Genomic DNA, 13,034 nt, shown 5'->3' with positions numbered 1-13,034 from the left:
TACTTACAACGACTTTATTGCACTATATAATTTTCCAATCAGTGTTCCAGATATCAAGCGGAAGACAGTCTGGATGGTCCCCCATAAATATTTGATTGTAAATAAGGTGAAAGAAGTCTCTTTTAAAATTCGACATACATGTTATCCAGCCAGTCACTACATGGTCAAATTCAAAAGGGACATAAATACTAATTGTACTTTCTGTGGGGATCATCCAGAAACGGTGACACATCTTTTTTGGTACTGTTCTTTTACACAGAGATTCTGGAAGGAATTTAGCAGCTTTGTTATTGTCCATATTTTAAGGGAGTTTTCTTTACGATGGGAAAATGTTTTATTCTGTTTCTTTAAGTTCCCCAAGAAGTATGAGAAATGTTTTTTATGATAAATTTCTTAATACTTTTAGCTAAATTTTTTATCCATAAATGTAAGTTTACTAACAAAACACCATATTTCTGTCATTATTTTAAGGATGTGCACATGCACATACAATCAATATCAGACTGCACCAACAAAAAGGCTCTCACAACAATATATGTATGTGAATTTTTGCGTGTATTCTTATAATTGTTACCTTTTTCTTTCACCCTTGGCTTTTTGTGTTCATGTTCTGTTGTATACTTCATCTGTTCGTATGTTGTATACTCATTGTTTGTTTGCATTTGGCCAGCGCAGTGACAAAGCCACTGTCTGCGAGACTCACTGTGATGCATCTCTGTAGAATGTGCGCGGTACACGGCATGTGATTGAATGGCATGATGCGAGCCGCGGCGATCATATTGCGCGCACTGTCCGTGCCTACTGTTGTCACCTTCTCCTCAATTCTCCACCTGCGAGCAACAGTCTGGAACTGCTCTGCACAAGCCTCCGCAAAGTGCCGCTCTTCCGTTTTCATTATAGTCAGCGCAAAGGATGTCAGACCCCAGGCTTCAGTGATTAAATGCGCAGTAACTCCCAGGTAATTGTCATTACTCAATGATGTCCAGTGGTCTCCTGTCAGAGCCACGCATTCTGTGTGAACTAAAGCCTCTTCTTTTTTCTTTTTCTCCGTTTCATACAGTTCGTGGATTCGAATTGTTATTGTGCTTCTCGCTGGGGGCTTGTAGGACGCGTCCTGAGATGCAACCTTTAAAACATCCGCAAAGCCCTTGTCCTCCACAATGCTTAGCGGTCTGCAGTCCTTTGCTATCCATTTGGCTATATTGTCGGTCAGTTTGTCCAAAGAAGACTTACCGAGTGGCCTGCGTTCACTAAGAGTGGTCTGACGCAGGCCGGGTGAAGCTGCTGCCCCGACAAACGCGTGTTTGGCATTAAGGTGGTATTTTAAGGTCGAATTTGAACGGTGAAATTGAAACTCTTTACTACAGTGAGTGCAAATTACAACGCGTTTGTTTATTGTCCCATCTATGTTCTTCTTGTATTTAAATTCCCCATCCAGAAGGCCATCCGCTTCCTGCTTCTCCATTTTCAGTGGCGCGGTAAACAAATCAAGTGGAATTATGGGAGCGACTTATCTGCGTGTTGCGCTAAATAGTTAAATATTCTAACGTAATTAATTCCAAAATTTAATTATCGCAATTAACGCGTTAATTTCGACAGCTATAAATATAATATAATATAATATAATATAATATAATATAATATAATATAATATAATATATCATGTTGCTATTTAATGTTTTTTGTTCGTGTTGCAGCTGCTCTGTGAGCCAAGCTTTCGTTGTCTAAATTCAATGGCAATATATCTCTGCACCACACGATGGCGATAGATTCTCACAGACAGTCTGTGCTCTGCTTCCGCCACCAGTCATCTTTAAATCTTTTTTTTAATTCAATGAAACCTTTATTTAACTGTCCATCTCGCGGCATTACTTAAAAAAAATCATATTTAAATACAAAGAAGATTAAATACATGAACGACAGTAAATTGATAAAATAAGAGCAAATAAATATATTTACAAATGATAGCAACATCAATGGAATAAAAGCATGAACAGCAGCAGAAGGAGAAAGAGGCCTGTATCTACATTATTACTCTGGCAGCTCTCAGTCTCCATACAGACAGGACACGTTGCAGCGTAATTGCAGACAGGTGCGTGGGCCTGAGCTCCGCCCAGGCAGAATGACGAGTGGAAGAAAGCAGCAACACAATAAACATATGTAGCCTTGCGGAGCCGGCCGGGCAGACACCGAGACAGAGTGCAAAGATTTTATACGTGACAACACACACAAAAAAACACACACAACAAAAATCAGAATGTGTTTGTGATTTGGATTTTTATTTAAAGGTGAAACCTTTTTTCTTTTCTTGTTTTGCCAGATTAGACATTTTGATTCATTTCATTTAGTTTTTTTGTTTTACTTTGATGCTATAATAGATGTTTTTAAAATGTAGTCATATTTAATACTATATTGCATCATGGCAAAAAAACAGTCTCCTCAAGCTGCTTTATACTGTAAGGTGAAAACACTACAGAAAAAGCCAGAAAACCCCAACAATCCAAAGATCCCCTTTGAGCAAGCACTGGGCGACAGTGGGGAGGAAAAACTCCCTTTAGGAAGAAACCTCCAGCAGAACCAGGCTCAAGAAGGGGCGGCCATCTGCTGCGACCGGTTGGGGGTGATGGAAAGAGAATAGAGGGAGACAAGATGAAGTATACTTCTAATGGCCTATTCCAATTGGTGGTAATACATCATAAGAATTGAGGAAAGGTGGTGTTGATGGAGACTCTGGGGAAGGCCTTCGTCTGCCAGGGTGTTTTGGAGCCACTTGAATAAATTTAGTTTGCACTGGAGGTGGACGAGGTTTAATCTGTGGAAAGATCTGAGACGGAGTCGGAGTCTCCCCATAACATCTCCCCATCACGCCTCTATGGACCAACGGTGCGAGCTTTTGTCCTTTCTGTTTTTCTAATTTAAGCTGGAGTTGAACGTCTTTCACTCTAGATTTTAGATGACCTATCTCTTTTTCTTCATTGCCAGCTTTTCTGATCATCTGGTTCACTGGTCCAATGAGCTCCTGTTTTTGTTTGAATAAAGCGTATTCGGAAGACTTTACCATATCATTGTACTGCTTTTTAAATGATTCCAGCTCCCGTGTTTTATCTAGTAAAGCTGCATCTAGATCCTTGCATCTGATACGTAGACAGTTCAGCTGTTTTTCAAGAAACTCCTTCGTTGTTCCAACAAAGGGGATGCCTTCCACACCGTCTACGTATTTCTTTTTCAAGTTGTGGAATATATCCCTAAATTCCACCTTTTCTTTTTCTCTGAAGTGACCTGCATGTGGAAATGCCTTTTCAAAGGACAAAACGCACTGGTACAATTCCTCTTGGAAGTGGCGCTTTTTCTTTTCCAGGCAATTCGTTTTTTGTGTGAATATTTCTGTTTGCTTTTTTGTGGCGCGCAGTTGCTCTTCCAGTGAGATCTTTTCAGCCAGTGCCTGATTGTGTGCCGTTTTTACTTTATACCTGTCCACTGCTGTCTTTCTGTGGTTTTCCTGCTCTGTGCTTAGGGCCTTTTTTAGGTCTTCATTTTTCTTTTTCAAAGAATCAACTTCATCTTCGACCATAGCCTTCATTTTCTTTTCAAAGGCCAGAGCCCTAATATTTCTCTGACATTTCCGTTTGATCTCCATATTCTGGGCCTTTTGGTTGTCTATTACTTTGCCCATTTGATCTTTCTCGTCTGTTAATTCTTTCACGGTTTTATCCATCAATTCATTTTCGTCCTGTAACTTTGTATTACGTGTCAGAAGACCCTCAATCCAACACTGCGAGGATTGATGTTGTTCCTCGCGTTCTTTAACCGCATTGACGGCCACACCTCTACTATTTTTTACTGTTCTCTCAAGCTTTTCTATTTTGGAATCATACATTTCCATGACCTCTTCTAACTTTCTGTCTGCAGCATTGGCTTTGTCTTCGAGTTTTTTTTAGTATTTTCCTCGTAAAATTGCTGCATCTTATTTTTTTCCTCTTTGTGGCGTTTCAATAATAATTCAACAACTTGGCTGTTGTGAAATTCCTGACGTACCACCTTTTCTTTTGCTGTTTCCAGCAGTCCTTGCAGGACTTCGACTTCGTCCTCATCATCTGTGATTAGGTATTGAAACAGCTGTTTACTCCCCAGATGTTTGTGTCCTCAAAGAAATTCCATTTAGATTTATGTGAATGTATTGTGCAGGTACTTTCTCTGCTTCGCCCTCATTGCTTGCTTTATCTGAGGACATAATCTGCCTTCTTTCAGCTTGGGGTAGGCCTCAGTTTATGTTTTAAATTAAAAAGCTTGAAGACAAAGTGAACTCTGGACAGGCGTGTGGCCTACCTGAAGCCCAGGTGGGCTTGTTGATAATCACATTTTCACACTCATCTCGGGGCACATCCGTGGTGTTCTGGTGCCAGCCTGTCCCCTCTGTTTTTGTGGGGGTCTTCCCCACATACGAAAATGGCCGCTTCTGCCTGGAGGGAGTTTTTTATTTTTGCTTTGCAGCTGCACAGGATCTGTATAGAAGTTTTAAACACTTCTATTTTAGGCAAATTTATAATATTTTAGACGACAGCACTGTTACGAGTTCAAAAATTGGGGATGGAGACAAGAGGAAAAACCACAATAACAACACTGGTCCGGCCGGGTTAAGTCAAACGATGATTTTAATGATCACACGCGTGGGAGATGGACACTGTATGCAGACAGCCTCAGATCTCAAAATGGTGGAGCATTGATCAAACTCTTATAGCCTCTGGTGCCCCCACCTTATCATAAAAGCCTAAACATTCACATGCTTTCTCTCACACGGCGCCTAAGCTACGACCTTGGCTCCCTGTTTATCTGCTCCTGCTGAGATGGGGCAGAAAACTCCAGCATGTTCCGTTCTCTTCTAATCAGACAAATAAGGCGATGACTTTTCTGCAAACAGTATTTCTTATAACTCAGCAGTATAATGCATCATGAAACAATATCATCCATTCACAATAAATCAGCAGTGTAATGCAAATCAGTTTAACAAATGCAATAGTTATCACCCTCTCCTAATTCAGGAGAATAATGCAAACTAAAACTACATAATAATTCACAATCTTTAATTAGGGGTCTAACATGGCATAAAATAATATTATAAACCTCACAGCACATAAAACACTGTTTGCTTGGATGTGTGTGTTTGTGTGTAAAAAGTGAGATGTTCAGAGGTCTTGCTTCATGGTATCGAACAGCCCACACAAAACAGGTTCTGTATGATTTAATTTAAGTGCTGATGTAAACCACAATGTTCAGCAAACATCTATCAGGTCATTGGACTGTATTTTTTTAAAGCTTAAGTATGCGCACATGGGATATATTAAAAACTGACAAGCCGTTTGAACACATGATGTGAAATCACTTAATCAACCTGCTGGATTTTCCAAAAGTTAAAATATTTATACTACTTTGGCACATTGCTCTTAACTTATTAAGGTGGCTATTAGTGAGGGTCATGATAATCAATTCAATTGAGCAGAAGTGACATTCTTACTTCGATTCGTCCAAATTCATGTGAGTTCCAGTCTGTTCAGCCTGTTTCTGTGTAGCACCAAGCAGTAGACCTAAACCTGGATGTGCTTCTGGGTTCTGCCTCTAATGAAAACGGATGAGTGTAAAATGCAACCATTGTTTGTAGTTTGCTGCCACCTACTGAGTGAAAAAAGAACTGAAGTTGTAAAAAGTCACTATTCCTAATGATAGGCTTCGTTTTGTTTCAGTTTCAGTTCACTATACAGCTCATCAAACTGTTTTCCCTTTACGTTTTGATATACATTGTGAAGTTTGGGTTGTCATGTCTACGTCTCATTATGTTTCCTGTTTTATTGTGAAGAGGTCTGGTGTTTCTGTGTTCATCGTGTTCAGTTTTACTCTTCCCCTGTGGCGTTGTTATGTTCATGTTGATCTACTGTGCCTTTCTGTTCCATGTTTCAGATCCCTATGTTCTGTCTCCCCCAGTCTGTTAAGTCCACATGTCTTGAGTTCCGTCAGTGTGTTTCCTGTTTTACTTTCACAGTCTGTTCTATGTTAATGTTTCTAGTTTTGCTTCCCTTGCCTCGTCCTGCTTAATTACTCTCAGCTGTGCTCTCCTCCTGTGGCTCATTCCCCCTCGTTATCCCTCAGTGTATTTAAGCCCCATGTTTCTCTTTGTCAGTGTTGCGTCCTCCATCATAGCTGTGTGATTTTTCCCTGTGGCTCCTTGTGCTTTAGTTTTTCCCAGTTTAGGTTATTTTGTATTGTTTTTCGTGTCCCACTCCACGCCAGCAATAAAGCTGTGTTTTTTGAGTTTAACTTTTGACTCTGTGAGTTTGCGTTTGGGTCCTTCTCCTGCCTGCCACACAGCCGAACTGTGACACTAAGTAAAGAGAAGGAAGAACACAGAAAGACAGCAGTGGACAGGCATAAAGTAAAAACGGCACACAATCAGGCACTGGCTGAAAAGATCTCACTGGAAGAGCAACTGCGCGCCACAAAAAAGCAAACAGAAATATTCACACAAAAAACGAATTGCCTGGAAAAGAAAAAGCGCCACTTCCAAGAGGAATTGTACCAGTGCGTTTTGTCCTTTGAAAAGGCATTTCCACATGCAGGTCACTTCAGACAAAAAGAAAAGGTGGAATTTAGGGATATATTCCACAACTTGAAAAAGAAATACGTAGACGGTGTCATGGTCCTGAGTCTGAGGACTCAGTGTTTTGTGTTTCCTTATGCTTTTGTTCATTCCGAGTGTGTATTCTGTTGTTATTTTGCCATTTGTTAGGTTTCTGTTCTTTGCCTGCCTGCTCCCACTTCTCTGTGTTCCCTCTGTCTGTCCATGGTGTTTTTGTGTCTGCTCATGAGTCTGCCTGTCAAGTTCAGTGTCCTGTCTGGTTCTCTGTCTGTTAATTTCCTGTTTTATTCTGAAGGTTCATGTCTGATGTGAGTGTGTTCAGTTTACATTTCCCCTGTCCCGTCAGCTCTGATTTCTCCCAGCTGTGTTGCCCTCCTGTCTCTTATCCCCTGATTACTGGTGTGTGTATTTAAGCCCTGTGTGTTCTCCTGCCTGTTGCCGGTTCGTCTGTATTACTCCATGTAAGTCCGCGCTTTTCTGCATTCATCTGTGTCTCTCTGCGTCTCTGTATCCTCCGTCAGTCTGCGTCTCTCTGCCTTTCTCCCCGTGTCCTGTGGATTTCTAGTTGCTCTTTAGTTTTCCCAGTTTAGGTTTCCGTTAGTTTGTCTCATTATTCGTTTTCTGTTCCTGCCACTGACACCTTGTAAATAAACTCCACTAATCTTTTCATACACTGCTTGCTCTTGGGTCCTTTTTCCAACTCCACACGGCTCGCCTCGGCAGCCGTGACAGACGGTGTGGAAGGCATCCCCTTTGTTGGAACGACCGAGTTTCTTGAAAAACAGCTGAACTGTCTACGTACCAGATGCAAGGATCTAGATGCAGCTTTACTAGATAAAACACGGGAGCTGGAATCATTTAAAAAGCAGTACAATGATATGGTAAAGTCTTCCGAATACGCTTTATTCAAACAAAAACAGGAGCTCATTGGACCAGTGAACCAGATGATCAGAAAGGCTGGCAATGAAGAAAAAGAGATGGGTCATCTAAAATCTAGAGTGAAAGACGTTCAACTCCAGCTTAAATTAGAAAAACAGAAAGGACAAAAGCTCGCACCGTTGGTCCATAGAGGCGTGATGGGGAGATGTTATGGGGAGACTCCAACTCCGTCTCAGATCTTTCCACAGATTAAACCTCGTCCACCTCCAGTGCAAACTAAATTTATTCAAGTGGCTCCAAAACACCCTGGCAGACGAAGGCCTTCCCCAGAGTCTCCATCAACACCACCTTTCCTCAATTCTTATGATGTATTACCACCAATTGGAATAGGCCATTAGAAGTATACTTCATCTTGTCTCCCTCTATTCTCTTTCCATCACCCCCAACCGGTCGCAGCAGATGGCCGCCCCTTCTTGAGCCTGGTTCTGCCGGAGGTTTCTTCCTAAAGGGAGTTTTTCCTCCCCACTGTCGCCCAGTGCTTGCTCAAAGGGGATCTTTGGATTGTTGGGGTTTTCTGGCTTTTTCTGTAGTGTTTTCACCTTACAGTATAAAGCAGCTTGAGGAGACTGTTGTTTTGCCATGATGCAATATAGTATTAAATATTACTAAATTTTAAAAACATCTATTATAGCATCAAAGTAAAACAAAAAAACTAAAGTATACTTCAATGAAATTAATCAAAATGTCTAATCTGGCAAAAAAAAGAAAAGAAAAAAGGTTTCACCTTTAAATAAAAATCCAAATCACAAAAATTCTGATTTTTGTTGTGTGTGGGGGTTTTTGTGTGTGTTGTCAAGTATAAAAGTTTTGCACTCTGTCACGGTCTCGATGTCTGCCCGGCCGGCTCCGCAAGGTTACATATGTTTATTGTGTTGCTGCTTTCTTCCACTCGTCATTCTGCCTGGGCGGAGCTCAGGCCCACGCACCTGTCTGCAATTACGCTGCAACGTGTCCTGTCTGTATGGAGCCTGAGAGCTGCCAGAGTAATAATGTAGATACAGGCCTCTTTCTCCTTCTGCTGGTGTTCATGGTTTTATTCCATTGATGTTGCTATCATTTGTAAATATATTTATTTGGTGTTATTTTATCAATTTTCTACTACTGTCGTTCATGTATTTATTTATTTTTTTGTATTTAAATATGATTTTTTTAAAGTAATGCCGCGAGTTAAATAAAGGTTTCATTGAATAAAAAAAAGATTTAAAGATGACTGGTGGCGGAAGCAGAGCACAGACTGTGAGAATCTATCGCCATCGTGTGGTGCAGAGATATATTTCCATTGAATTTAGACTACGAAAGCTTGGCTCACAGAGCAGCTGCAACACGAACAAAAAACATTAAATAGCAACATATTATATTATATTATATTATATTATAGTGCAAACAGTGCAGGCTTCAGCTCTGGGGAAGAAGCTGTTCCTCAGTTTGGGTGGATTCTGTCACTCACAGCGTTGTTAGCCCTCTTGTGCGCGCAGACTGCAACCCCCCCCCCCTCCCCTGCCCCCCCACTGTGCGTTGCCCTGATATCTGCAGTGTGAGGTTGGATCGCTCATTTTCATCCCCACACTGATGCCACTTATTTCGGTCTTTGTTTGACATAAAAGGGCATATTTGTCACTTTATTGCAACTATATTTGCACTCTTGAGCTCCTTCATTCACTGACTGATTATAAAGTTATTACTTGCGTTATGTATTCATCCTTTTGAACATAATTAATGAAGCCACATGTAATCACTAAAATTTGTATTTTGGGTACAATAAGAGAGTTTCAGATGGAATGCTGTTTTGTTTAAATTTCACCAACTTGCTGATGCCCACGGTTGTGAGTGCAGCTTCTTACTGTACATGGGTGGATGGTTGTAAATCACATCACAGATGCCAAAAACCTCTCAAACCAAGCCCTCTTGCCGGTGATGCTGTGCGCAACCTCGTGACAACCACATGACTGATACTAACTCCTGAGCTGACTGTATGCTAACATGCGCCACAAATAAGGGTCATATTTGGATTTAAAACAATCACCGAGAAGCTTCCACTGAATGCTACTTTCCCCTGCATGACACTGAAATCATTAACACATACTAACCCTCCATACCCTGTAGGAAACTCACTTGCTTGGAATAACATTTCAACAGGGAAAGAGTTGAGAGCAAATGTCCTTCTCTTGAACCTTCTGTCAGTCAGACAAGTGTAGCTTGGGCTTTTCTTTGCACAGGACAGGATTAACAATGGCGACATAAACGAGCTAAGGAAGCATAGAAACTGCAGAAAGGGCGTATGGCTCCTGTGTCAGTGAATCCAAACTACCTCTATGTTTGAACAAATCCAGTTACACAGCTCAAGAAAATATTACTCTAACGGAAGAAAAAGGCAGTATGTGTCTCAGTAGTACTAAAAAGCTATTATATCAAAACGTAAAGGGAAAACAGTTTGATGAGCTGTATAGTGAACTGAAACTGAAACAAAACGAAGCCTATCATTAGGAATACTGACTTTTTACAACTTCAGTTCTTTTTTCACTCAGTAGGTGGCAGCAAACTACAAACAATGGTTGCATTTTACACTCATCCGTTTTCATTAGAGGCAGAACCCAGAAGCACATCCAGGTTTAGGTCTACTGCTTGGTGCTACACAGAAACAGGCTGAACAGACTGGAACTCACATGAATTTGGACGAATCGAAGTAAGAACGTCACTTCTGCTCAATTGAATTGATTATCATGACCCTCACTAATAGCCACCTTAATAAGTTAAGAGCAATGTGCCAAAGTAGTATAAATATTTTAACTTTTGGCAAATCCAGCAGGTTGATTAAGTGATTTCACATCATGTGTTCAAACGGCTTGTCAGTTTTTAATATATCCCATGTGCGCATACTTAAGCTTTAAAAAAATACAGTCCAATGACCTGATAGATGTTTGCTGAACATTGTGGTTTACATCAGCACTTAAATTAAATCATAAAGAACCTGTTTTGTGTGGGCTGTTCGATACCATGAAGCAAGACCTCTGAACATCTCACTTTTTACACACAAACACACGCACGCAAGCAAACAGTGTTTTATGTTCTGTCGTCTAAAATATTATAAATTTGCCCAAAATAGAAGTGTTTAAAACTTCTATACAGATCCTGTGCAGCTGCAAAGCAAAAATAAAAAACTCCCTCCAGGCAGAAGCGGCCATTTTCGTATGTGGGGAAAACCCCCACAAAAACAGAGGGGACAGGCTGGCACCAGAACACCATGGATGTGCCCCGAGATGAGTGTGAAAATGTGATTATCAACAAGCCCACCTGGGCTTCAGGTAGGCCGCACGCTTGTCCAGAGTTCACTTTGTCTTCAAGCGTTTTAATTTAAAACATCAACTGAGGCCTACCCCAAGCTAAAAGAAGCTAAACCTATACACCATGGACAGAGACAGTCTGATTGAGTTTTATTTTAGGCTGGGAATGAGCTACAAACGCATTTTGAAAAGCCTGGCAATGCAAGGAACCATCATTACGGAGAGACATTTAAACCGGATATTGAGAGCCAAGTCGCTTTACAGACGTAAGTACGACCTGGACGCCGGGATAGATTTTATTGTGAACCAACTGCAAGGGCCTGGGAAGGATCACGGTTATCGGTGGATGTTTACAAAGTGCAAACAACACGGCACTGCGATCAGGAAAGAAGACGTCAGGATCCTCATCTCTTTACTGGACCCATTAGGTTCCCAGGTTCGCCAGACCACACGTCTCAGAAGGAGGCAATATTTTGCTCAGGGGCCTAACTTTGTGTGGCACATAGACTCTTATGACAAACTAAAGCCATATGGGATATGTATTAATGGATGCATCGACGGTTTCTCACGCAACATCATTTGGCTGCGGGCCGCACACACTAACAGTGACCCAAAGGTTATCGGAGGTTACTTTGTGGAAGCAGTGGAGAGTCGTGGGGGTTTCCCCAGGCTCGTACGAACTGACATGGGCACTGAGAACGTGTTGGTCAGAGACCTCCAGCGTTATTTACAGAGAAATGACGGGGATGATAGAGCAGGAGACAGAAGCTATGTCACAGGAGCAAGTACGGCAAACCAGAGAATTGAGAGCTGGTGGGCAGTGATGAGAAAAGAAGGAGTCGAGTCATGGATCAAGCTTCTAGGAGAACTGAAGGACGAAGGATTCTTCTTTGGGGATTTCATTGACAAAGCTCTGTCACAGTTCTGCTTCATGTCAATCATTCAGGTAAATGACCCATATTATGATAACCAGTGGTGGTAATTAATTACATTAAATTACGCTGTTTTAGCAGTAAGGGTAACAAAATAATCGTTTACATACCGTAGTTAAAACGACATTACCTTTACCGAACGGTAAATGCAATGTATTCCTAACGTTGTTGAAGTAGGTCAACTGCACTCTGTATGTGCGTAATGGAGGCTGAAGCATCGACCCAGCCAAAGTTTTTAAATCAGAGAACACTTTGCCAATTGAACTGATCAGAAGTCAGCACGACTTAAATGTTGTTTTTTTCTGATCGGAGGACATTATCCTTGTCTGCGCTCATTCTGCATCAGCAGTTATGCTGCAGCTACCGATCTGTCACTGCCAGTCTGTCAAAAGCAGTCAGAGGCTTCACGCATCAGTAACTCTTCAGCGCTCTATCATTGGTACATTCAGGACTCAGATGATATTGGATCCCCTCATGGGATTGAAAAATATTGATTTTGTCACCTGTATTATGCGCATAAAGTTGAAAAGCTTTGCGCATCCGGACCAAGATTAGTATTAGTATTAGTATAAAGCCCAGATCCCACAACTCAGTGGTTTGCCTGGTGTGGTTCTTTCTTTTCTTTTTTTGCAATCACTCCCTCTTCCTTTGGTTTTCATTAAACTGCATCCAAACATTGCTGCTTTTCAATTCATTTAAGGATGCACCACACTTATTGTCGACCATTTTAAAAATGCCTTGTATTACAGCTCTGACCTAATTCTTGTTTCTTCATCAGGAGGTATTGAATGACATCCGGAGTGTTTGGAATGCTCACCGTATAAGGCCCTCAAAGAATAACAACGTGCCCTGTGGGATACCTGATGTCATGTACATGGCCCCTCACCTTTGGGGTGCAGAAGACTGTCTCGTTCCACTGACAGAAGATTTGACCTTGTGTAAAAATAGCTGCACTTTTGTTAGTTCAGTCCCATGTGATGTGCAAGTGTTTGATTTGTGCACAATAATAATGGAGGAATCAAGCTTGGAATTCCCATCTACCATGTCCCAGGCCCTTGATTTATATTTTCATCTCAGGGATACAGTTCGTTCACAGTTATTTGAGGCTACTTAAATGGACACAAACATACAAATGTAGTACATTTTGTACTTCAGTACGTATTCCTACAGCTTAATGTACTTATTATTAAGTAATTATTTTTCTCCAGTGTGTACTTATCTTGTCTTTGTATCAAAATTATCAGAAAAGACTGT

General features: G+C 41.1%; 1 protein-coding gene across 1 annotated transcript; it reads left to right on the top strand.

Annotated features, from left to right (window-relative positions):
- Positions 1–10,700: 10,700 nt before the first annotated feature.
- On the top strand, positions 10,701–13,034 carry LOC309704391 (uncharacterized protein). Its single transcript, XM_082529521.1, has 2 exons — positions 10,701–11,794; positions 12,559–13,034. The coding sequence occupies exons 1-2, from the start codon at positions 10,973–10,975 to the stop codon at positions 12,892–12,894; spliced, it is 1,158 nt and encodes a 385-aa protein (XP_082385647.1). The 5' UTR covers positions 10,701–10,972; the 3' UTR covers positions 12,895–13,034.

Source organism: Aulonocara stuartgranti, assembly GCF_965226115.1.
Source record: "Aulonocara stuartgranti genome assembly, chromosome: 4".
Lineage (NCBI taxonomy): Eukaryota > Metazoa > Chordata > Actinopteri > Cichliformes > Cichlidae > Aulonocara > Aulonocara stuartgranti.
The sequence above is the reverse complement of the archived record's forward strand: the minus strand, read 5'-3'. Positions and strand labels throughout refer to the sequence as shown.